At 43.6% G+C, this 26,263-nt stretch overlaps 1 protein-coding gene across 6 annotated transcripts in view; it reads left to right on the top strand.

Annotated features, from left to right (window-relative positions):
* BRDT (bromodomain testis associated) overlaps positions 1-26,263 on the top strand; it is a 73,720-nt gene that overhangs the window by 40,311 nt on the left and 7,146 nt on the right. For all 6 annotated transcript variants that reach the window (XM_029063784.2, XM_029063789.2, XM_029063783.2 and 3 more), the window contains 4 exons: positions 9,073-9,134; positions 12,815-13,004; positions 18,476-18,582; positions 19,667-19,790. In XM_029063784.2, coding sequence (XP_028919617.1) covers positions 9,073-9,134; positions 12,815-13,004; positions 18,476-18,582; positions 19,667-19,790 — 483 coding nt within the window. The remainder of the gene's footprint in view (positions 1-9,072; positions 9,135-12,814; positions 13,005-18,475; positions 18,583-19,666; positions 19,791-26,263) is intronic.

Here is a 26,263-nt window from a genome sequence, read left to right as displayed (position 1 = left end):
TAGGAACTTATGCCCCCTTCTTACATACCCCACTTCGATTACTTGTCCCAACCTCAAAGTGAAGGTGATTAGAACTCATTACTTTAGCTACCGACTAAAGTTTTGAGCCGCAATGTTCCTCCAGGTTTAAAGCAAGTGCCTTTTCCTTTTGTTCATCTAATCTTTTTGTCTTAATCACAGCCTTTACCATTAAAAATTGCTCCAGCATGTTATGAACGCGGGGGGAAGAAACACCAATATACCTGCCAAGACTGTGAAGTCCCAGGGCATATATTTTCTCTACCCTGGAAGGTTTTCCTATCTCTCAGCGGCTTGTTCCATTTTTTTTAGTTTTTGCTCTGCGGGTTCTTGTTCTGTGTGGTACATGAGTGGGATGGATAGAGCAGCATGGGGCTTTGAACCAGGGTCATCTTAACTGTGACCCTTTTGCCTCTTAACTTCACAAACCTCGTTCCCCACGAAAAAATCATCTGTGGGAGTAGGGGAGGGAGGACTAGGCAGATTGAGAGGAGGGGGTCAGTCTTTAGCTCCATACCCAGAAGCTGATGGCACCAGGATTTTAACTGAGCCCTCAGTGAAAATGGAGTAGGCAAGAGGCAGGTCACTCTATCCCCCACCCCTTCCTCGGCCAGAGCAACTCCTGTTTGCCCCATCCTCGCTCACATTCCAGTGCTCGCATCTATAAAATTGCTACTTCGCTTTCTGTCACATTTCCAAAGATTTGGCTTCACTTTCAGACCCTTTAACCATTAAACTTTGCCTTACAAATTTATTAGAGCACTGTTCTTTAACCATATCTCTGGGTGGTTTTACAATGCATATTTCCCATGATTACCTTATCCGAAACTCTTGGTCAAATACTTGTATTGAGCCTTTCACTTTATAGTTGAAACAGGGTCATTCTAGCACTTGAGAAAGTCGATGCAGGGCTCACTGCTACTGTAAGTTTTTCTTTTAACTTCTTAAACACTTTATTAAATTCATAATTTATTCAAAGTCACCTTCAGTATTTTAAAAATTCTTGTAGTAAAGTATTGGTAGTTTACCCTTTATTAGATGTACAATAAAAAGATGGTTATTACCTTATACCATACAGCACCCTGTCTGTTTATTTAAGTTGAAATTATTTCTTGAAAGAGTTGCATAGAAACTTAATTCTTGTGAGCATTTACGTATTATTTTAAATGCCACTCCTATTAACTAAGCTTGCGATATAAAGGTTTCAGGCCTTTCAGATACCTTTCCCCACCCCCCAATTCCTTATCAATTTAATCTAGCTGTGGTTCTAACTCTGGAAAGAATGAGAAAATCTCTGCAACTTTTGCCGGGGGGGGCGGGAGGGCAGGCAGGGAGGGGAGAAGGGGAGGATGGCTTTACCTATAGAAGGTTATGGTGTTGACTTTTTTGTTTTGTTTTAATTGACCTCGCTGTGAGGCCAGGAGTGTCTCCAGGACAGTGTTGTGGGCTAAATGCAGAACCAGAAGGAAAATAGTTTCCTCAGACCATGTTGCAGCTGCAGTTTTCTCATTTTAAGTACTTAAGCCTAATTTCTGTGAAATCTAATGACCATTTTGCGCAGCATCTGTCAGCATGTACAACAGCAGTCGTAACATCTACATTCCTATTTTGACAATCAGGGCTCTTTGCCACTCTTAACTACTGGGAGCTGAGGTCCCTTTTGTAACATTCATATTGGTGGTGAGTGAATGCATTACCGCTTTCTAATTTTTTTTAAAAAAATTCTACAGGTAAGGAACTAGCTTAGTCTTCTCCTGTTAAAGTATTCCTACTCTTTTTCGGTAAATACATCATGTTTTGTAACTGTATTGTTTATCATAGGGGCATGACAATTTCTTGTAACAACTAGATCCTATTTAACTTTCTAAATATGTAATAACCAACTCTTCACCATTCGTGTAAACACGATCACAAACGTCTTAGCTCTTTTGCTTCCCAAGTTTTCATCAAATGCTCTATCATTTTGCCAAACAATGCCTTCAAATAGGGTCTCTAGATGTTCTAGGAGTGAACACTACTTGGCTGTTGATTACATAAAATAAACGGTCAAAACGTGATTGAAATCTGCAAAACCCTGCAATTAACTTTAAGCAGTGAGCTCATACCTACTAATGTTCATAAACTTCAAGCAAATTTGTATCTAAGGAAAATTTTAACTCTATGAACACCTTTGCTATTAATGTATAAGTAATCACTGTTGAAGTGTAAACTGCTTATACGCCGGAATTGTCTGCCAACTCTTACATTGTACTCTCCCAAGGACTTTTAGTACAGTGCTCTGCACACGGGGTTCAAATGTGGTTGAGTGCTTAACACTATGCTGAGCACTTGGGAGAGTACAATATAACAGAGGTGGTAAAAATCGCACCGTTGTCATTAGAAAGTCTGTTGTCCTTGGAGAACAAATCAATCAATCGTATTGATCGAAACAAGTCCTGGTGTGTCCAAGAAACCCTCGCTTCCCCTCCCTTCCTGCTTGCCCGGGTTGGGGGCAGCCGGAACCTTTGGGGTGAGATGAGAAATCCCTTTAGGGCCAAAAAATATAGCCACCATCCTGGCTGCTGGGGCTAGCTGCTAGTGGCTAGTAGCCACCATCTCTACCCAAAAAGCTGTGGGAGTGAAACTAATGGTTTTACCCAAGCAGTACCTGTCAAATGGGATCAATGGCTCACTGGCACCCTTGATAGAAATCAATACGAACCCAAAAAACCCTTTTGAATGTGAACCCTTTAGTGACTCTTGACACCGCAAATCCATTCAACCACTAATTTATTTGATTTTTGCCCAAAGTGGTGTTAACGGTATAGCTGCAAGCTACAGCAGCATTTATTCATATCGTGGCTTCTGTCTAACCTTCAGAACTTAACGATAAAGCTAAAGGTGACACCAAATTAGACCCCCTCAAATGTCACCACATTATGGTGGAGTTTGGGGATCAAATTCACTTGAGAAGCACGAAATAAATAGTGACTGAGCTGCTGGGAAAAGGCTAAACTGACTAAACAGTTGAATAATGCTGTCCACTCGCATGTGGAAGGAGAGGGTAAGGAGAGGGTGTTGAAACCTAACTTAGCGGTATCATTTGGAACTGGCAAACAGACATGCTGAGATTTTGGGATCATTATGTATGGTCTGGCAGCCAGTAGTTTCAGTTGGGGCTCTCATGGTGGGATTCTACAAACGGCCAGTGTAGGACCTTGTATCTACCCCGGTGCTTAGAATAGTGCTTGGCACAGAGTAAGTGCTTAACAGCTACTATCATCAACAGCTTCATAGTTCATTCATTCATTCATTTAATAGTATTTATTGAGCGCTTACTATGTGCAGAGCACTGTACTAAGCTCTTGGAATGTACAAATCGGTAACAGATACAGTCCCTGTCCTTTGACGGGCTTACAGTCTAATCGGGGGAGACAGACAGACAAGAACAATGGCAATAAGTAGAATTAAGGGGAAGAGCATCTCATTAAAACAATAGCAAATAAATAGAATCAGGGTGGTGTACATCTCATTAACAAAATAAATAGAGTAATGAAGATATAAACAGTTGAGCGGACGAGTACAGTGCCGAAGGGATGGGACGGGAGAGGGGGAGGAGCAGAGGGAAAGGGGGGAGAAGAAGGTTTAGCTGCAGAGAGGTGAAGGGGTTGGGTAGAGGGAGCAGAGGGAAAAGGGGAGCTCAGTCTGGGAAGGCCTCTTGGAGGAGGTGAGCTTTAAGTAGGGTTTTGAAGAGGGGAAGAGGATGAGTTTGGCGGAGGTGAGGAGGGAGGGCGTTTCAGGACCGCGGGAGGACGTGGCCCAGGGGTTGTCGGCGGGATAGGCTAGAACGGGGGACGGTGAGGAGGTGGGCGGCATAAAAGCAGAGTGTGCGGGGTGGGCAGTGGAAAGAGAGAAGGGAGGAGAGGTAGGAAGGGGCAAGGGGATGGAGAGCCTTGAAGCCTAGAGTGCAGAGTTGTGGCCTAACTGTCAGAAGCTTTTTTTTTTTTAGCCTCAAAGCAAGCAACCTTCACTTTTCTTTGTTTTGCCTCATCCATTCGTGACTGACTGCAGTCGCACTGCAGCTTTTGCTACTCCTGAAAATTAAAAGCATGCTTTATTTATTGATCATGTGGGCGAGGTCGCTCAAACGAGACCAAATGAAATCGTTCTTTAGATTTGTTTTTCTCTGTGTTAGGGCAAACAGAGGAAATATGCCTAATGTGTTTATGTGTGTGCGTGAGTGAGAAATGATGGGGGTCTCCCGTTTTTACACAGCCTAGTCAGGAAAACTTTGGCACTGATAGCCTGCATGAAGGAATGGATGGAAGTGCTACTGGGACACACTTCTCATCCCTGCCAGGCATGTTCCTTTCAACAAATGAGTCGGCAGGCAGTGGAGAAGCCCACTGACACGTCCACAAGAATTTTACGTTCAGATCCATTTAAGGCCAAAGCGTCCACGGCCTGGTTCCATGCCTTGCTCGTACCACTGAGTTCCCGCGGGCAGATCCAGGTGTCAGGTAGCCACCTCAGTCATCACTGTCCATATCTGTTTTTAGAATCCCTGCTGAGCCTGTCCACCACATGAGATGCCCTAAGTAGTCTGAAGAATAGAATCGTTCAGTGGTGGCACAGTGCCAGCAGAAATTCTCATATTTCAGCTAGTTTCATCCCTCTCTTTAAGAGATGTAGGTTGGACTTGGCTTACTGAATTGATTATATTAATCAGTAGTATTTGAGTGCGTGCTTTCTGTGTACAGAGCACCGTAATAAGGACGTCGGAGGACAAAACAATAGACACGATCCTTGCTTGCGTTCTCAAAAGATATTAAGTGCATATGGGACTCTTGGAGGGTTTTATTACTAGGACCTTTAGAGATGCCTCATTTATACATTTTTAAACTTAACCTAGATGACAGAAAAAAATTAAATTCAATGCCTCAAGTAATATTTCAGGAAGTTGATCAATTTGGCAATCCACATAATTCCTTTTCATCACGTTGGCTTACTTTCTCCTAACCACCAATTTGTGCTAAAGGTATTATGGCTATATCTCCGCAGTCACACTTGAATATTTTGAAAGGTGATGCAACTCCCCTTTGTCTCTTGAAGTGATGAATTCTGAAGAAACTAAATGAAGTTTCTTTTCAGGAATCTTAATTTGTAGTTTTTTCTAACTTTTTTAAAAATAGTTCAAAGTTGGATCCGAATTGAAGTACTTCAAACTATATTCAGTTCTATAAATCTGGGGCTCCATTCTTAAATATCAGTTTAAGGTTCTTGAATATCAGTTTAAGGATGTTATTATAAGTGTGCGCCGAGCGTCCCACACGACAATACCCACTCACCACAACGCTAATAGAGGCATATATCTACCATGCTGTACCCTGAGGTAGTTACAGTACAATCAGCTGAGGCAGCCACTATCCCACAAAGGGGGGTTTCAGTCTAAAGGGGAGGAAGAACAGTTATTCCTCTGGACAGGTGAGGAAACAGGCACAGAGAGGTTAAGAAATTGCTCTAGGTCACGCAGCAGAGAAGTGGCGAAGCTGGAATTAGAACCTAGGCCCTCCTGACTCTCTGTTCATGTGCTCTTTCCATTAGACCTGCACAACTTCTCATCACATTGTGTTCCAGCCAGATAAATCAGCCAAATAAATACATGTCATCAAAAGAATGTCTTAATTCCTTAATAGGATGTGAATCAAAAAGCATAGTGGAAATACGATGGGGAAGAACTGAGTGTAAGTTATCCTAGCAGGAGCTCTTTTCCTACTGCCCAGAATGATTCTCCCCAATACTTCCTTAATGAGGAAGTGAACTATTCAGATATATTACATCAAACTGGAACTTTCTGTTTCTCAAACAAGACATAGATAATCCATCTTCCACTGGATATGGAACCTCCTTTTATAGATGCTAGTTAGATGTCCAGCCTCTTTAAACAGTTGAGGAGAGGAAGGGAAGCAGCTTGACTAATTGGAAAGAGTGTGAGCTTGAGAGTCAGAGGACTTGTGAAGCAGTGTGGTTCAGTGGAAAGAGCCCGGGCTTGGGAGTCAGAGGTCATGGGTTCTAATCCCAGCTCCGCTGCTTGTCAGCTATGTGACCTTGGGCAAGTCACTTCACTTCTCAGTGCTTCGGTTACCTCATCTGTAAAATGGGGATGAAGACTGTGAGCCCCACGTGGGACAACCTGATTACCTTGCATATTGGGTTAATAATAATGGTGGTATTTAAGCGCTATATTCCAGGCACTATACTAAGCAGTGTGGTGGATACGAGCAAATTGGGTTGGACACAGTCCCTGTCCCACGTGGGGTTTACCATCTAAATCTCCATTTTACAGATTAGGGAATTGAGGCATAGAGAAGGGAAGTGATTTGCCCAAGCTCACGTAGCCGACAAGTGGCAGAGCTGGGATTAGAACCCAGGACCTTCTGACTGTAGGCCTGTGCTCTTTCCAGTTGATAGTGCTGCTTTCAGCCCTGCCACTTGCCTGCTATGTAACCTTGGACCAGTCACTTAATTTTAGATTGTAAGCTTGTGGGCAGGGAACATTTTTACCGATTCTGTTTATATTGCCCTCTCCCAAAGGTTTGGTACAGTGTTCTGCACACAGCATTCAGTAAATACAATTGATTAAACTTCTTTGCTATAGTTTTCTCATGCGCAAAATGGAGGTTAAATCCTATTCCCTCTTATTTAGACTGTGTGCCCCAAGTGGAATGGGGACTGTATCCAGTCTGATTATCTTACTGATTATCTTAAATACTGTGGTGTTTAGCACGGTGCTTGGCTCATAGTAAGCGCTTAATCGATACCATAATTATTAGTGAAGGCGAGTACCATACCTATTGGAAGCTGATGGCATTTCAGGAGTTACCAGGTAAGACAGTGTGTTTAGGCTGGGTTAAAATGACCCGATTCAACCTTTGTCTCTAAGTCTGGGTTTAGGAGGTTACCGAAAATGGTCCCCATCTCTTAAAACCAAGCCACTCTAAATTGGAGGGGGGTAGAGTTGGGCCCTCGGGCCTGGAAGAAGGGAACTCCATGACGCTTGACAAGGGCTTGCCCTCATTGCTGTCACTGCTACCTCTGGGCCTCATTCCTGTAGTTTCTCAACTCAGATTTGATGGGTGGGTTGAGGAGAGGGGCAGGGAAACCTTGGGTGGGGGCAAGGAGGGGCTGGAAACTCGACTCCCAACTAGGAGAATGGAATCGGTCACACAGCCAAAAAGGCCTGAAAGGGATTGGATGTTTTTCCTGTGAAGGTTGGAGGCAAATAAGCATGACTATCTCTGTGGGCTGCTGAGACTTGTAACCTACAGATTGAGCCCGGAAAGAAAACTTTGTACGTGCAAAACAGTGACCTGCTTTCCCCCTGGTTCTCCAGACCTGAATCAGATTAGTGTCTGGCCCACTCTAGCCTGAGCCCCTTCTATTTTCATTCTTCATTCATTCATTTATTCAATAGTATTTATTGCGTGCTTACTATGTGCAGAGCACTGTACTAAGCGTTTGGAATGTACAAATCGATAACAGATAGAGACAGTCCCTGCCCTTTGACGGGCTCACGGTCTAATCGGGGGAGACGGGCAGACGAGAACAATGGCAATAAATACAATCGAGGGGAAGAACATCTCATTAAAACAATAGCAAATAAATAGAATCAGGGTAATGTACATCTCATTAACAAAATAAATAGGGTAATGAAGATAAATACAGTTGAGCGGAAGAGTACAGTGCTGAGGGGATGGGACGGGAGAGGGGGAGGAGCAGAGAGAGGGGGGAGAAGAGGGTTTAGCTGCGGAGAGGTGAAGTGGGGGGTAGAGGGAGCAGAGGGAAAAGGGGAGCTCAGTCGGAGAAGGCCTCTTGGAGGAGGTGAGCTTAGTGCACTAACCACTGTGAGCCCCTACAGAGCTCTAGTGTAGTAAGAGACCACCAGTTCTTCCCCTTGTCCACTTCCCTTCCCTTCCCATGCACCCATTGTGGAGGGGAGCACGATACATCAGGGAGCCTTGTTTCTTTCTCTTCTCTTCCCTAACCTCATTTGAAGCCAGGGAAGTGGACCCAGATGATGGAATTGTGTGTGCTGGACTTCAGGCTGAGATTTATCCCACACTCCTGACACTTAAGTCCTTTAGCCTCAAACAAAATACCCAGTTTTTGTTTTGCTTTGCTTTGTTTTTTAATCTGAAAGTCAACAGTGCGGGATTGAGCCCCGCTCTGCTACTTGTCACTGTGTGACTGTGGGCAAGTCACTTCACTTCTCTGTGCCTCAGTTACCTCATCTGTAAAATGGGGATTAACTGTGAGCCTCACATGGGACAACCTGATGACCCTGTATCTCCCCCAGGGCTTAGAACAGTGCTCTGCACGCAATAAGCACTTAACAAATACCGACATTATTATTATTTCCATCTTGAAGGAAGGACATTTCCTTGCCTATGTTTCCATAGAGTGCCCCAGGTTCATTCATTCTAATGTGGATTTGCCTCAATATTCTGCTGGGCAAAATATATGCATTACTGTAACTGTGTATCTCTTTGAACAGTGTCAGTAGGTTGATTCCAACTGATGGCAACGTTTAATGTTTACTTCTATGGTTCTATGTTCTGTGATGAGGTGAGTAATCCAGACAGAATAGTTCCTGGCAGCAATACTGACTTAGGCTATTTGATAAAGTTTGGAAGGTTTTATTGTTCTACCGTGGACTTCATTCTACCGTTTGTTTGCCAGCAAAGTTCTTTATTTATGCAAACTTGATTTCTTTGTCGTTGAGGCACTCATCTGAGAAATTTGGGATGGATGTTTTTGTTGTTGGACAATAATCCACTTTACAATGGAAACACACACAGTTCAGTAATTTTGAAAGGGTATGAATTTAAAGAATTGGTTTAAATATCTCTATGAAGCCTCTTTAAAGTATCTTATATAACACAGTATGGGGGAGAATGCCACGGTTTTCCTAGAGAAGGAAACAACACTTTAATAATAAAATTGAATTATTCTACAAGGAAGTAAATGTAAGTGATTTTTTTCCATGCCTGAGATTATTTTATCTACATTTCACAGACTTGCATCCAAACCAGATTGGCGTGAGACAAAATGACTTTCCTGCCAATGAAGAAATGAAGGTAAATACCGCTGGTAGAATTCTCCCTCTTGATTCTGCCTAACAGTAGCTTCTTCGAAAAAGGTAGTGGCTGGCTCCTAAATTAAACTAAAAATTAGATAATCTACTCTTTAACCAAGTGGTTCAGAAATGTTTTGGGTTTTTTTTTTCCTGCAAAATAGACACTGAATGGTAAGTAATGCCTCTGCCAAAGGATTGAGTAATGAATTAATTTCCCAGGAGTGCACTGCTGCCCAAATTAGCCAAAGCAGAATGTTCATTATGTTCCACAGTGATGTCTGAAGTTTCACTTACTTCTAAGTAACTAAGAAATTGGAGTTGGAGTCAATACTACCAAATGTAGGAAAAAGTTGCTATTGTTTTAATGCGATGTCCATCCCCTTGATTCTATTTATTGCTATTGTTCTTGTCTGTCCGTCTCCCCCGATTAGACTGTAAGCCCGTCAAAGGGCAGGGACTGTATCTGTTACCCATTTGTACATTCCAAACGCTTAATACAGTGCTCTGCACATAGTAAGCGCTCAATAAATACTATTGAATGAATGAATGAAAAAGTGGCTTTTTAGCCTTTCTAGAAGAGCCATGTGTCAATAACCCAGGTTATGAATGGGATATTTTATACTCCAGTGTCTCTATATCTATGTCACATGTTTTGGATCAAACATTCTTTCAGCAATGCATGTAGCTGATTAGCACATGAAGCAATCGAAAGAGGAGTGATCACATATGTAGAGCTATTCAGGGTGCACTTAGCAGTAGTACAGATCTTCCCCATGTTCTAGGAGAATTGGTCTGTCTTGGTATTGTAAGTGCAGGGTAGCTTGGTGGGAATTTGAATCTACTGGAGTGGAGTTTGATCTGAAGTAGAATAAACCCTTATTTAAAAATTCCTTACTCCAGGTCGTCTAATCCGAATTCTTTTTGAACCTGAATATGTGTACATCTGAATACAAACTCCTCCTGTAGCGTAGGGATAACATTCTTTTGAAACCTAACATTAAGGAAAACCTCTCCTATAGTTATTCACTCATTCCAATCACTGTGCACATGCAGTCAAGCAATTTCTTCAGTATTAGGGCCTGGCAAGCCAAAGCAGGCTTGCACTGTCAGAATAATAGCCTCTGATTCATTAAACACATCCTAGCCAAAATGTATATAGAAGTTTTAGGGCAGTTCCCTATACTATTTCTGTATCTGACGTGCTTTAGGGATGATGCTTTTTGCTATGCTTTGCTACATTATGATTCTAGGAGCATTTGATCTATTATCTTCGGTATTCGGTCCAGGAATACTCGGTCTAGGATCTTGCCGTGATAGAAGGTAATGGAAATGTCTCAATCGTCAGTGACATTTGAGCGCTTATTACGCGCAGAGCACTGTACTAATGAGCGCTCGGGGGAGTACAGCAGAGTTGGTAAACTTGTCCCCTGCCCACAAGGAGCTTACCATCTAGAGGAAAAGACAGACAAATTCTGGATAAGTACATATTTGCTGTGGGGCTGAGGGTGGAGTGACTATCAAGTGCAGATCCAAATGCATAGGCAGTGGAGAAGGGAGAGGGAGTAGGGGAAATGAGGGCTCTATCGGGGAAGACCTCTTGGAGAGGCGATCTTAAAAAGGCTTTTAAAAGTGGGGAGAGTGGTTGTCTATTGAATATAGAGGGGGAAAGGGGCTCCGGGCCAGAGGGAGGACACGGGATAGGAGTCAATGGCAAGAGAGACCCCCTGTTAATGAATAGGTTGGTAAAGGAGCAAAATGTTTGGGCTGGGTTATAATTAGGAAATCAGCGAGGTAAGTAGAAAGGGTAGAGCTAGCTGGGTACTTAGAAATCGATGGTAAAGAATTGGATGTGAAAATGATGGCCAACCGTTAGATGGGAGCAGAGCTCACGGATTAAAGGTAATTGCAGAATTTTGAACACTCCATTCTAAAGTTTTGGCAGTTTATTTTATTTTAATCAGTAACTAAGTAGCATGCACCCCTAGGACCCCAAGAACTTAGATAGACACTATTTGAAGGGCTGGTTTGACAAAGTGAGACATCACAGATGTCGGGGAAGGGGGTTCTGGTAGCTGAGCAGGAGAAGAATTTCATACTTTTAAATCTAAATTTAACCAAGGTTTTACTCAACAACTGTTCTGCTAGACTTAGGTAGTGATATTTTTTCCGCCCCAAATGTTGAACAGAAAAACGAGCAATAGTTTAAATTCTAATCTCATCAGTTTCCCTCCATGCTGGACTCAATTTGGGGAGCAACTTAAGTCTTAACTTTATTTGCTTTAGAGATTTTTCTCGAAGGGTAGTTCTCTAAAGTCACCACCGATCTCCTTCTTGCCAATTGCAATGGTTTCTACTCCATCCTCCTTGACCTCTTAGCTGCCTTGGACACTGCGGTCCACCCCCATCTCCTGGTAACATTAGCTGACATTGGCTTCAGTGACTCTGTCCTCTCCAGGTTCTCCTCCTATCTCTCTGGCTGCCCATTCTCAGTCCTTCTACCTTCCATCCTCTAACTGTGGGAGTCTCTCGAGGCTCAGATCTGGGTCCCCCCCTCTTCTCCACCTACACCCCCTCATTTTGAACTCATTTGCTCCCACAATTTCAGCTGCCATCTCTTCGCAGATGACTTCCAAAAGCTGCTCCTCCAACCTTGACCTCTCCTTTTCTGAGGTTGTACGTTTTCTCCTGCCTTCAGGACGTCTCTAGTTGAATGTTCCACTGACACTTCAAACTGAACATACCCAAAGTAGAACCCACCTTCCCACCAAACCCTGTCCTCCTTGCATCTTTCCCATCACTGCAGATGATATTGCTATCCTCCCTGTCTCATAAACCGGTAACCTTGGCATCACCCCGACTCTTCTCTCTCATTCAACCCACGTATTCAATCTGTCATCAAACCCTGTCAGTTCTTCCTTAGCAACCACCAAAATCTGCCCTCTTCTGTCCATCCAAACTGCTAGTATCCTGACCCAGACACTTATTCCGTATTGACTACTTCATCAGCCTCCTCATCTACTTCCCTGCTTCCGGTCCTTCACTCGGCTGTCCAGATCCTCTTTCTAAAAGAACGTTCAGTCCGTTCCTCAAAGACTTCCGATCGTTGCCCATCCGCCTCCGCATCAAGCTAACTCCTTACTGTCAACAATAAAGCACTCAATTAGCTCACCCCCTCCTTTCCTGCTTACCTAACCTTCCTGATTACCAACTACAACCCAGTCCACATGCTTTGCCCCTCTAACATTGTATTTCAGTCTCATCTATCTCACCATCAACTCCTTGCCCACACCCTGCCTCTGGCCTGGAACCCCCTCCCCCTTCACTCAGAGCAGGCCATCACTCTTCCCACCTCCAAAGCTTTACATCTCCTCCAAGACACCTTTCCCAACTAAGCCCTCATTTTCCTTCCTCTCCTTTCTTCACTGCCTATGTATTTTGATCTGTGCCCTTTAAGTACTTAATATCCATCCCACCCACCTCACTTATTTACATTTCTGTACTCTTTTAATGTCCGACTCCCCATCTGATTGTAAGATAGGAATGCGGGCTGGGGATGTGTGTACCAACTCTGTTGTGTCTCCTAAGTACTTAATACAGCGATCTGCACAAAGTGCTCAATAAATACCACTGATACAGTAAAAGTAAATTCTGGAAACTAATTATATCTTTGTTTTCCTGTAGCAAATGCATATTTCTCTGCAAAGGACACCGCCCTCCAAAACCTTTCCTGCAGTTCAGACCTCGTTTTCTTGTAGAATACCAAATCCAAGTCAAGTTGTAACTCTCCTGCCCCATCAAAAATTGCAACAGTGCCAGACTTTGCAGCAAAATCTCCTTGAACCACCAACAGACATTGTCCTGTCTCCTTTAGGTAAAAATTTAACCATTTCTGCTTGTGAATCAAAAGATTAGAAGCAGATGATTTCAGATGTAGCCTTTTTTAACCCCTTTTCTCCTGTCCCTTTCATTCTCTTCATCCTGTAATTTCTGGCTCTTTCCTCCTCTAAACTCTTCCCCATTGTTTCTTATAAGACCTAAGCAGAATGGGAAATGTTGCCCTACCTTAATCCGCCTCCCCGACCTGGAACTAAGTTGGTATTGGCATATTTCTTTTTATTTTGAGACAGTGAAACCGATGTTGAATGACAAAGCAAGAAGAGATGGGGTAAACTGTGCTTGCGTGTTATAAAACAAAAGGCAGGGGTGCAATATGTTGCCAAGTTGAGGGAATATGATGTACAAATGTATTTTCTGTGTAATAATAACAGCATTCAGCACCGGAACACAAGAGGCTGACAGTCTGAGAGGGATGGAGAACAGGTATCCTAGCTCCAAATAAACCAGCTGCTGCCTAGGGAGGTTATGTGGCTTGACCAAAATCACACAGTAATCCAGTGACAGAGCCGGGCCCAGAACGCAGGATTCCTGACTTGTGTTCTTGCCGCTACGCCATGGCTTCCCCCCCGAGCAGAGCTCTGCTGAGTCGAGCCTAGCTTGAATGTCGGGAAACTGATTTCGTTCCAGGACTTAATCGTTTGTGATCCTCTCTTGCCATTTGGGGTTGACTACAGCCTGCAAGTGATGCCAGTGTGTCAAGTGTCAGCCAGTTCAACGTATTTGGGTGTTTCCTATGTGCAGAGCACTGTACTAAGCGCTTGGAAGAGTACACTGTGACCATAAGCAGACACATTCCCTGCCCACAAGGACTTTACAATCTAGAGAAGCAGCGTGGCTTAGTGGAAAAAGCCCGGAATTGGGAGACAGAGGTCATGGGTTCTAATCCCAGCTCTGCCACTTGTCAGCTATATGGCTTTGGGCAGGTCACTTCACTTCTCTGTGCCTCAGTGACCTCATCTGGAAAATGGAGTTAAAACTGTGAGCCCCCCGTGGAACAACCTGATTACCTTGTATCCTTAGCGCTTAGTGCTTGGCACATAATAAGCGCTTTACAAATGTCATCATTCTTATTATTATTAGAGGGGATTGTAAGTGCGGCATCTGTGCAGGAGTCCCGATCTCACCTCTGTAGGGCAGATGAAATGACCTGAACTCTGAGGTAAGGTCACGTGGTCTGGAGCCACTTTTCGTCTTCAGAAGTGCCACGGTGGGATGTACCGAGCTACAGTCACGGAATGGGAAAGGGACGGACGAGTCTATTCCCAAATCAAGGCTGCCTGGGTAGCCAGAGGGCTACTGAACACGAGTGCTGCTTCGGCTTCGTGGGACTTGATTTCAGAAAATTCCATAATCCACCCCAAATGCCCTTGAGTAGTTTCCAGGAACGGGTGACAGGTGGCTCAATACGTCCATCCCTCACTTGGTCTCCCTGGGACCAACAGTGGGGTTGGGTTAGGGGTTCCACCGGCTCAAGAAACTGGAGGCAGTAGTACTTGGCCTCTCTCTCCTCTGCCGAGGGAGCAGCGGGTCGGTGCTCCTTGATGGGTCAGGCTCAGCTGTCCCCCAGATTTGCAACTGCAGAGGACACTCGAGCCCTGCCACACCTAGGAAAGCCCCCGCCACTTGCTGGCCTGGTTCCGTCTGGCAAACCACATGACTACATCACCCAGCTCTCACTTTGTAGCCCCACCTCCCGTTTGCAGGCCGTGGGAATCAGAGTAGGGAAGTAGGGAAAGGCAGTGTGACAGAGCTGGTTGTACTGGCAGGAACAGCTGCTGCTAATAATAATAATAATTGTGGTATTATTTAAGCACTTACTATGTGCCAGGCACTGTACTGAACGCTGGCATGGATACAAGGAAATCGGGTTGGACAGGGTCCCTGTCCCACATAAGGCTTACAGTCTTAGTCCCTATTTTACAGATGAGATAACTGAGGCACGGGAAGTCAAGTGACTTGCCCAGGGTCACACAGCAGACACATGGCAGAGTCCGAGATTAGAACTCAGGTCTTTCTGACTCCCAGGCCTGTACTCTATCCACTAGAACATGTTGCTGTGAAGCAGCTTCAGGGTTAGAGAAGCAGCGTGGCTCAGTTAGAGAAGCACGGGCTTTGGAGTCAGAGGTCATGGGTTCGAAACCCGCCTCAGTCACTTGTCAGCTGTGTGACTTTGGGCAAGTATTTGTATTTGTTAGTATTTGTTAAGCGCTTACTATGTGCAGAGCACTGTTCTAAGCGCTGGGGTAAACACAGGGGAATCAGGTTGTCCCACGTGGGGCTCACAGTCTTAATCCCCATTTTACAGATGAGGGAACCACCAGAGAAGTGAAGTGACTTGCCCACAGTCACACAGCTGACAAGTGGCAGAGCTGGGATTCGAACTCATGAGCCCTGACTCCAAAGCCCGTGCTCTTTCCACTGCACCACGCTGCAACTTCTCGGTGCCTCAGTTACCTCAGCTGTAAAATGGGGATTAAGACTGTGAGCCCCACGTGGGACAACCTGATTCCCCTGTGTCTACCCCAGCGCTTAGAACAGTGTTCGGCACATAGTAAGCGCTTAACAGATACATTATTACATAAGGATGTGCATAGCATAACAGAATTTTGGCCCTTCTGGTGACCCCTGATTTAGAAGATAATGTGCATGTAGTAATCCAGTACACAAAGGACAAAATCTTACTCCAATGTAATGGAAGAATATTCACTAAACACATCGGATGAGAAAAAAAAGAAATTATTTAGCTGGTGGGCTGCTAATATTAAGGGATGGAAAAAACTATTGAAATTTAAGTGTTCTGCAAATCCTAAAACAATGGGGAAGACTGATCTTCTTTACAGTTGCAGTGTACATGATTATACCCTCTGAATTTTAGAATGCAAATTTCTGCTTGCTCACCTACTTCAGTAAGCACTTAATAAACACCACAATTACAAGCCTGTTTTTAAAATTGTCTAGTTGCAGGGTTTCAAAACAATTGTACTCGTCACTTAATTTTTTTTTTCCTTCCACCCAAGGATTTTACACTCGCAGGCTCTGATCAGTTTCTAATTGTTGCCTAAAACTGGAGGTGCCTTATTTAAAATTAGCCTGAAAGGTACCTTAGTAGATCGGCGTGGCCCAGTGGAAAGAGTACAGGGCTGGAAGGCAGGGGACCTAGGTTGCAGGCTCAGTTCCACCAACTACTTGCCTGCTCTCACTTCTCTGGGCCTCAATTGTCTCATCTGTAAAATGGGAATAAAATACAAAATACCTGTTCTCCCTCCCCTTGGCCCCATGTGGGACAGGGATTGTATCTATTTATTGCCATTGTTCTCGTCTGTCTGTCTCCCCGATTAGACCGTAAGCCCGTCAAACGGCAGGGACTGTCTCTATCTGTTGCCGACTTGTTCATTCCAAGCACTTAGTACAGTGCTCTGCACATAGTAAGCGCTCAATAAATACTATTGAATGAATGAATGAATGAACAATCTGATTATATTTACAATACTTGGAACAGAAGTGCTTAATAAATACCGTTGTTATGCTCTCAATCAGTGCTCACTGAATGCTTCCTGTGTGCAGAGCACTGTACTAAGTTCTTGGGAGTGTATAGTGTAATAGAATGGATAACTCGTCTAGTACAGAGCTCTGCACATAGTAAGCGCTCAGTAAATCCGAATGAATAACTGCCACAGTGCATTATTTTTCATTATCTGCTTGGGCTATTATCATTTTCACTGAAATTCTCTTTTTCTTTTATTTGTCCCGTTAGCTTTGGGTTCCTCTGGTCCTTTCACTCTGAGAGAGGCTTTTACATCCTCACAGTGGATATGTTTTGAGAGAGTAAGAGCTGCCCTCTTAGCATATCTGGGTGCCTTGTCATCAGATTTCAAAATTCACAAAAATCTCCTTCAGCTTTATGCTGCGGGCAGACCGCTAGTTATCTGTGGTGTCTTTATTTTTATACCGAAGAGTTAACACTTGGAAAACTTATATTGGAGAGTGGAAGTAGTCACATTTATTGAGTGCCTCCAGTATTCGGCATTAGGCATTTGAAAAGTACAGGGTAGCTGACACATTTCTTGCCCACAAGGAGCTTTCTATTGTAATGGGAGACGAACGTGAAGATATTTACAACTAGAGAGATCTTTCACTTTGATTTATGTAAAAGAAGGGCAGAAATCTGAAGTTGAACATGGAAATAGCATTTGAAATTTTTGAAACCAAAGCAAGAATCCTTTACCAAAGTCACCGAATCCGTAGTTTTTCAGTTTTCAGGAGGTGGATACTGTGAACCTAAGTATATTGGATATGCTGACAATTTAAACAATAAAAGAAATGGTCTTAATAGTAATGATATTAAGTGCTTACTATATATCAGGCACTCTACTAAATACTTGGTGATACAAGCAAATTGAGTTGGACACAGTCCCTGTCCCACTTGGGACTCAGTCTCAATCCCCATTTTACAGTTGAGGTAACAGGGCCAGAGAAGTGACTTGCCCAAGGTCACACAGGCAAGTGACAAGGTCACAAGGCACGAAACAAAAACTTCTCACTCTAGGCTTCAAAACTCTCCATCACCTTGCCCCTTCCTACCTCTCCTCCCTTCTTTCTTTCCACCGCCCACCCCGCACGCGCCGCTCCTCTGCCGCCCACCTCCTCACCGTTCCCCGGTCTCGCCCATCCCGCCGTCGACCCCCCGGCCCACGTCCTCCCGCGGTCCCGGAACGCCCTTCCTCCTCACCTCCGCCAAACTGATTCTCTTCCCCTCTTCAAAACCCTACTTAAAGCTCACCTCCTCCAAGAGGCCTTTCCAGACTGAGCTCCCCCTTTTCCCTCTGCTCCCTCTGCTCCCCCTGTACCCCCCTGTTCACCTCTCCTCAGCTAAGCCCTCTTTTCCACCCTTTCCCTCTGCCCCTCCCCCTCTCCCTTCCCCTCCGCTCAGCACTGTACTCGTCCGCTCAACTGTATATATTTTCATCACCCTAGTTATTTTGTTAATGAGATGTACATCACCTTGATTCTATTTATTTGCTATTGTTTTAATGAGATGTTCATCCCCTTGATTCTGTTTATTGTTGTTGTTCTTGTCCATCCGTCTCCCCCGATCAGACTGTAAGCCCGTCAAAGGGCAGGGACTGTCTCTATCTGTTACCGATTTGTCCATTCCAAGCGCTTAGTACAGTGCTCTGCACATAGTAAGAGCTCAATAAATACTATTGAATGAATGAATGAATGAAAGTGGCAGAGCTGGGATTAGAACCCATGACCACCTGACTCCTAGGCCCGTGCTCTATCCACTACGCCATGCTTATCATTTGGATAGATTTCCTATACTTGACTCCTCAAGTTCTTTGTTTACATGTTTAATTTCAGGTTGTATTAGTACTTCTGTACTTTATTAGACTGGTTGCATTTCATATCTGTGGTATTTACATAAATTATTGTTTTAACTGCCAGGTTTTGCGACAATGATATCACCGTTACATCCTTCTTCAGTGCCTCAGGAATCTCAGAGCTTCCCAAAGTTGCCTCAAGCTTGCCAATCTACCAGTACTTTTCCAAAGGTGACTATTTTCTTTTATATCGAACTATATCTCAAAAGCTTTGCTAAACAAGACTTTTACAAATGGTCTTGGAGGTGGCTTTCAGTTGATCGAAGGCAGTGGTTCACCTTGAAATAGTTGCTTGAGTTTATTCAGATATGGAAATCAATCTCCTTTAGATCCAGATTTCAAAAGATTAGTGCGTGATAGACCCACGTTCTTCAGTCTACTTTTAAATAATGAGTATTGTCGTTCCACAAAGGGACTTGTTTTGGGTTTTTTTTACATATTTATTGAGGAAATCTCAGAACTTTTGAGGCATGTGGCTTCTCTTTGCTTCATCCTATTATTAGATTGTTCTTTTCAGCAATCGTATTAACTAATAATCTATCTCCTGAGTCCCAAAATACAACCATTTTGAAAAGGTCCAAATAGGGTCTTCTATTTCTGCATTATCTTTAGCTCACTGTAGCTAGAGCCAAGTCCCACGCAGATGGCTATTGAAATCACAAAGGATTGGCTTCATTAAAGGAATCCACTTTATTAACTGCAAAATTCATACTTTAGCTATTCAGTTAACTGTAAATGCAATGACATGAGATAAATGTGCTTCCTCATATATTTTCTCCAATGGATTTGTCATCAAGCTTGCCCATACATTTTGTAGATGTACTTCCAAATCTTAAAGGTTAGTAATAGTAGCAATAATTGTATTAAGTGCCTGCTGTGGGCAGAACACTGTACTAAGCACTGGGAAAGAGTACACCAGTGGAAACTCTCAATCTATGGTATGTAATGAGCACTTAATGTGTCCAGAATACTGAGCATTTGGGAAAGTACAATATGATAGAGGTAATCGTGATCCCTGCCCACAAGAAACTTTTGACTCTTTGGGGGGAAAACTAAATAGACTTTTGACAGCCATCTTTTTCTAGCAAAGAAAGAAGTCTGTTAGATGTAATTGCTTGAGAAACGACGCTGACAACATAAAATTTGTTTCAGGATACTCTAGCCTTTGTAAATAGAATAGTCTTAAAGGTATAGTATATTTAGGATAAATACTGAGTTTTTTTTCCTCTTAGTTATTAACTTTTCCTCTTCCCAGAATGCTTCCTTAAGTGATGCCAAAGAAGAAGGCAGGGGCCCATCAGGCCCCTTGCCTGAAAAATCCGCTCCTCTCCAGAATAAGCCTTCTGAAGGAATTGACTCAAAATCTGCAAAAGAAGAAAGTATGTGTCTTAAACAAAAAGAGTAAACTGAGAGGATGAGGAGTATCTGTGGATTTATTTAGCATATATACCATTGTATCAAGTTGCAAGTAAAAATTTCTAAAGGCACCTGAGAGACTGTAGTGGATGCCCACCTCTAGGTCTCCCGCACTTTATAGAAAGCTATTGTTGGTCTCAAAAGCAGTGCAGACCAAACTTATATAAAGTGAACCTAGCTTTGCTTTGGAGAGGGAGAATTGGATTAGGTTCCAGTCCCATTTAGTTAAAGCCTATCAGGGTCCTTTTCCCCCTCTTCCTTCTCTCCTCCCTCCCTCCCCCACCCTATCAAACTGACACAGTCATATACATGTGTGTTGCTAAAGCATCACGGCACATAAACGTACAAGCTATTTGGCCGCGTTTCGAAGAGATCGGTACACTCTTCAATCGAGCTGTCGCTGAACAGATGGCACGACTTTGCCAATCAGCTGGGGGTGTGATATTTGCGTAGTGTCCACTTAGCCATAACCCAGAAGGAAACGTGGACAGGCTCCTTTCTCGTGGACTATCAGGTCCCCTCAGCAGAGCTAAGCGCTCACACTGGATTTTCAGCTGAGGGTCGGAGAAAGCACTCAGCTCTGCCAGACTTCTCGAAGCCTAAGCGATCCTTCCCCTCTCCCGTTGTGCAGCTTTGTGTAACCGCCAGTCTTAGTCTGCACTGACTTCTCTGCAAGTCAGGAGCAGCGATGGAACATCTCCTCTGTTCCCACCCTGTTACTTCCAAGTAGGATTTTTCAGACTCCTTGCAGTTCCACTCTTTGGGTGAAATTTCCATCTGACTAGGCCACTTGGAAAATGCGATACTTTTCTCTGCTTAGCCGTAGCCACCTGTACTACGTCGTTTTTTCAGAATGACTTCAAGATGCGAATGATGGCTTGGAAAAAGAAATGGGGGGCAAGAAAACTGCCTGCATTCCTTCTATAATGTAGCAATTAGAATTTGGTCTGAATGTCTTACCAAGAGAGATTGGGTAGTTTAAATTTCACAGGGTCTCCACTGCTCTGGATTTATCACCACAAATTAAATGAGCATTAACTAGAGTTCTACAAAGTAGTGTGAGGAAGCCTCATCGAGGTGCACCCTAAAATACTCCCATCCCGTTCCCTCCCAACGCCCCCAACAATGTTCCACAGCTCTGTCCTGGACTATATTCTGACTTTAAGCCTATTTAAACCCCACATTATATCCAGTCACTGCAGGTCAATATTTTTTTGAATTTAAAAAAAAATTCAAACGATGCTAGCAGATGCTACCGCAAGCCTCACCATGAGCCCCACTCCCCCGCCCCAAACCTCCCCTTCACCACTTGTAACTCCACCTCTGCCCCCTGCCAAGGGAATAAGGAGAGGGACAGACAGGAGCAGGATAGGGGCAGCAAATGTCACACATCCCCTCCTCCCCCTTGCCCTTCATTTGCCTTTTCTGGCCTACTGGGGAGATGGAACTCCTATTCAGGAAAGGGAAGGTATTAGAGTAACAGTTATACAACTGTTCCTATGATTGAAGAAAGAGAGATGAAGGCAGAAGGGGGTGGTGGTCACGGTGTTTGGGGTTGCAGAAATGCTGCTGTGAACAGAGAAGGGCAAGAAGTACCAGGAGGGATTTACCATGTAACATTTAATTTGGGACGTGGCTGTCACACCAGAACTGATTCTGGAACAACCTAATCGCATAGAAATCTATGGGAAACCATACACTCCACGATACTGCCAACACGACAGGCTTGTAGATCCAGCTTACACCTTCTGAAGCAATTATTTAAAACAGTCCCGCCTCAAGTTCTAGCTATATATTTTTGTATTTAATTCCATTAATTTTAGTAAGGCAGAAGATAAATGTGAGTCAAAGTAATGGGATAATATAACTTTTTGTTTCAGAAAATGATGACACCATTAAAACTATTTACCAATTAGTATTTATTTCATTGACAATATTAGTTCTGCCCTCCTAAATCATCTCCTAATGCTTAATTTTCCCAATTACTGTTAGAGTGCTTTCCCTTTCCATCCATAAGGGTGAAAATGACAAAAAAAAGTCACTCAGTACCAATTTCAGGTATCCCTCACTTCATTCTCCTTTCCTCAGTCTTCTGAAAGAAGGTCAGATAGGGATGTCCATGTTGATCACAGGGGAAAAGCCACTGAGATGCAAATCACTATGTTACCTGCCCAGCTTGGATTTCTATTCCTGAGTTGTTCTGTGGAACGGGACAGAAATCAGTTGTCTGACAGTAGGGCTTTCACCTATAATCATTATTCTCCACATGTTTAAAAAGAAGTAGCTAGCACTATCGCATGAGGATGACTATACTGAACTTGGAGAGTTTAAAGACCATCATGTATTACTACCTTAAGACTTTCTGGGTTGGGGAAAAAAATATTTTTTTTTTTTAAAAAAAGAAAGTATAACTTCATGTACATGGCACTTAATTACAAAACCTTTAATGTTTCTACATATTACCTATATACTTTGCAGAATTGTTAGCAGTGTTGCCTGGAGTTTGGGCAAGAATAGTGGTCCTTAATGGCAGCTCACCTCAATTGTTTTCAAACAGTTCCAGGTGGCCAAAATGAAAAAGTAATTTACAAAAGACGTCCATAAGAGGCTTCATTCGTGCTATTCTTCTTCATTAGAGTTCTTCAGACTTCACCGAACAAAGCTATCACACTTAGATGATCCCAATTACCCTAAAACTGCTGAACAATCACAAATTCATTTTCCACTTCTGAAAGGAAGCCCTAAACCAAACAGTAATACAACTCTGTCCTTATGTGGTATAGCTTTGGTTTCCTGCTGGAGTAAGTCATGTTAAGTTCTGAGATTGCTGCTCTTGTAAAAGTACAAAACATATTCCAAAGAGTATATTGTGTTCTGAGGGCCTGACAGAGTTACCGTTCACGGTACGGATGGCTATAGTCACGACAGAAGGATCACTTGCTGTTAAAATTGATATCTGAAAACATGTAGTTTATCAAATAAAACTTGACAGGGGCTAATTCACCCAATCAGTGGTATTTATTGAGCGCTTACCGTGTGCAAAGCACTGTACTAAGCATTTGGAGGAATACACTGTGATAGAGCAGTTTGATACAAGCCCTCTTCACGAAGGAGTTTAAAGGAGGAGACTGGCTTTAAAATAAATTACAGATAGGGGAAACGGCGGAGTATATGTCTGCAAAGTGCTGTGGGGTTGAGGGTGGGGCGAATATCTAGTGCTTAAAGGGTACAGGTCCGCCTGCATAGGTGAAGCGGAAGAGAGGGAAAATAGAGGAAGTGGTAGCTTTAGTCAGGGGAAGCCTCTTGGAGGTGTGATTTTAGGAGGGCTTTAAAGGTGGAGAGAGTGGGGTCGGCTGGATATGAGGGAGAGAGATGTGGGCCGTCGGTCAGCCGTGAGACAGACAAAATCCATGTAGAGTGAGTAAGTTGGTATTAGAGGAAGCAGCGTGGCTCAGTGGAAAGACCCCGGGCTTTGGAGTCAGAGGTCATGGGTTCAAATCCCCGCTCTGCCACTTGTCGGCTGTGTGACTGTGGGCGAGTCACTTCACTTCTCTGGGCCTAGGTTCCCTCATCTGTAAAATGGGGATTAAGACTGTGAGCTTCACGTGGGACAACCTGGTGACCCTGTATCTACCCCAGCGCTTAGAACACTGCTCTGCACGTAGTAAGCACTTAACAAATACCAACATTATTATTAGAGGAACAGTGCCAGTTGAGTTGTAAGAGAACAGGGAGGTGAGGTAGGAACGGGAGCTGACTGAGTGCTTAAAACCAGTGTTAAGGAGTTTGTTAGGGGTGGCGGATGGGCAACCATTTGCGTTTTACAAGGAATAGGAAACATGGACTGAGTGATTTTCCAATTGATTTTTTTAATGATGGTCGACTGCCACAATTTTGCATCGTAATGCAGAAGCAGCCACGATTCTCTCCGTCTGTGCAGATTGACTACTTTACTCATTCTAATAAGGAAAATGACATACCAGACTCTCTCCTGTTTATAATTGTTTTAGTTTCACAGCTTCAAACGATCAAATAGTGTTAGTAGTACCTGTTTAAAAACTAATAATAATAATAATGGTATTTAAGCGCTTACTATGTGCCGAGCACTGTTCTAAGCGCTGGGGTAGACACAGGGGAATGAGGTTGTCCCACGTGGGGCTCACAGTCTTCATCCCCATTTTACAGATGAGGGAACTGAGGCACCGAGAAGTGAAGTGACTTGCCCAAAGTCACACAGCTGACAAGTGGCCGAGCGGGGATTCGAACCCATGACCTCTGACTCCAAAGCCCATGTTAGTCTCATTAATTGGAATCAGAGGAAGCAAGAATGAATGGGAATTTAATCTCCTTTGCTTCCGCTGCTGCTGTTGTAAAGGCAGGACTTGATCTTAAAAGAAAGTCATCTACCCTGGGGCTAAGAAACCTAAATTAAACTGCAAGTGGCAGGAGACTGAGCAATAGTAGGGCTTCAGGGAGGAAGATTTAGCACAAGCATCAGTATCTTAAGCATAACTCAAAATGTGCAGGGAAATGTATGCAAAATTGCTAGAGTAAAATTGTATGTTAAATCACTTTAAAAAAAAAAAAAAGTATACTAGACTCCTTCCTTCACCCCAATCTAAATTAATGACATTCTGATGTAAATGACCCATAGAGATACTTCCATAGTTAAATGGTAGCACAACCTTTGCTGTGTCTTCCTTTACATAGTCACTCTAGTGATGGAGTTAAAAAACAAAGCTGTTTTTTGGGGGGGTGGGATATGGTATTTTGAGCACTTAGTATGAGTCGGGCACTGTACTAAACACTGGAGTAGATACAAGCTAAAAAGGTTGGACACGATCCATTTCTCACATGGGGCTCCCAGTCTTAAGCCCCATTTTACATTTGAGGAAATTGAGGCCCAGAGAAGTAAAGTGACTTGCCCAAGGTCACACAACAGACAAGCGGTAGAGCCGGGATTAGAACCAAGGTCGTCCCCTTTCTGACTCCCAGGCCAGTGCTTGATCCACTAGGCCCCACTGCTTCTTATGTTGTTAGCTTCAGACAACTGCTGTTGTCCAAAGGTATTTTTCCCTTCCCACTGCAGTGACCCAAACATGTTCTGATGAGCTGGGGGTGGGGCGACAGGGAGAGGATGTGGAAAGAGAAGAGATCAAGAGACCCAATTTCTGCCCATTAAAGTGACATGTTGGATTTTCCTAGCATCGTATAAACCCTGACGCTTAATAGGGATCTTCAGTCGATTTCCATCCACTTGTAGAGACTCTGCAGGGGGAAAGTTATTTAAAACAAAACTAATTATCCTATTTCAAGGGCGGGAACCAAATCTTGCAAATCCCTTCACCTAAGAAAAAGTATATCTCCATGTGTTTTTCCTGATGGAGAGAAGTAGCGGGACTGCGAATGGGCAGGTAGTGAATGAGGAGAGAGTGGGAGAGGAGGTGGAGGGGCACGGGACTGTAAGCCCGTCAGTGGGCAGGAATTGTCTCTATCTGTTGCCGAATTATACGTTCCAAGCGCTTAGTACAGCGCTCTGCACAAAGTAAGCGCTCAATAAATACTATTGAATGAATGAATGAGTAAATGGCAACTTGGAAAGTGGACAACAAAAGGGGGGAAGGAAACCGTGCCACCATGAAACCAATTGTTCTGGACTCAGTTTCTGCGGCTCCTCATACTTTACTCTTCTCAAGGCTAATCTGTTCTCCATCGATGGGCCTCAACTAATGCACAGAGCAAACAAAGTCAATTTGATATCTTACAGATCTGCATTTCTTAATGAAGACTTTAAACACTTGAGTTAGATTAAAGCTTTGTATCAAAACTCAACACAGTAAATTCTGGAATTCCAAATGTTTGGGACTGAATATTTTTGACACCCAAAATACCTTAAACGCCAGAGGGGCATCCAAGGTACTTCTTGGTCCCACTTCTGATTTGTGAGGCTGCCAGCAGTTTCAGACTTTGTGGGCTATTTTTCTTTCCCCCGAGCTCTAAGCCAAGAGCTGCTAGTGAGAAGAAACAACTAGATTCAGCTGGGGGGAGAAACGGTTCCTACCGACAACTAATGGGAGGATTAGTGTTCAATTACTTTGTTGCGGTTGAAAAGCAACAGGTTGGGATTGTGAAGAAAACGAGTGTTTTCCCTAAAATATTCTATGTTCAGACAGTCTCTGATTGGCCCAGAAATCTTCCCGGTTGTTCTAACTCAGTGTGATGATGGTTCCATTTCTCTTTTTCAACCAAGCTGCCTAAATTCTGGTACTCCCACTGCTTCCAAAGAAGATGGGGGGGGGGAGGTCAGAGCTGGAGGGTGGGATAAGTCAATAGTCAATCATAGTCAATAGTCAATTGATTATTGACTCTCCAAGCACTATACTAAGAGACTAGGGAATCAGGAGACCAGTGTTCTCATCCCAACTAGGCCACGTGC

This window comes from Ornithorhynchus anatinus, chromosome 4, assembly GCF_004115215.2.
Source record: "Ornithorhynchus anatinus isolate Pmale09 chromosome 4, mOrnAna1.pri.v4, whole genome shotgun sequence".
Taxonomy (NCBI): domain Eukaryota; kingdom Metazoa; phylum Chordata; class Mammalia; order Monotremata; family Ornithorhynchidae; genus Ornithorhynchus; species Ornithorhynchus anatinus.
This window is presented reverse-complemented; position numbering and strand designations above follow the sequence as displayed.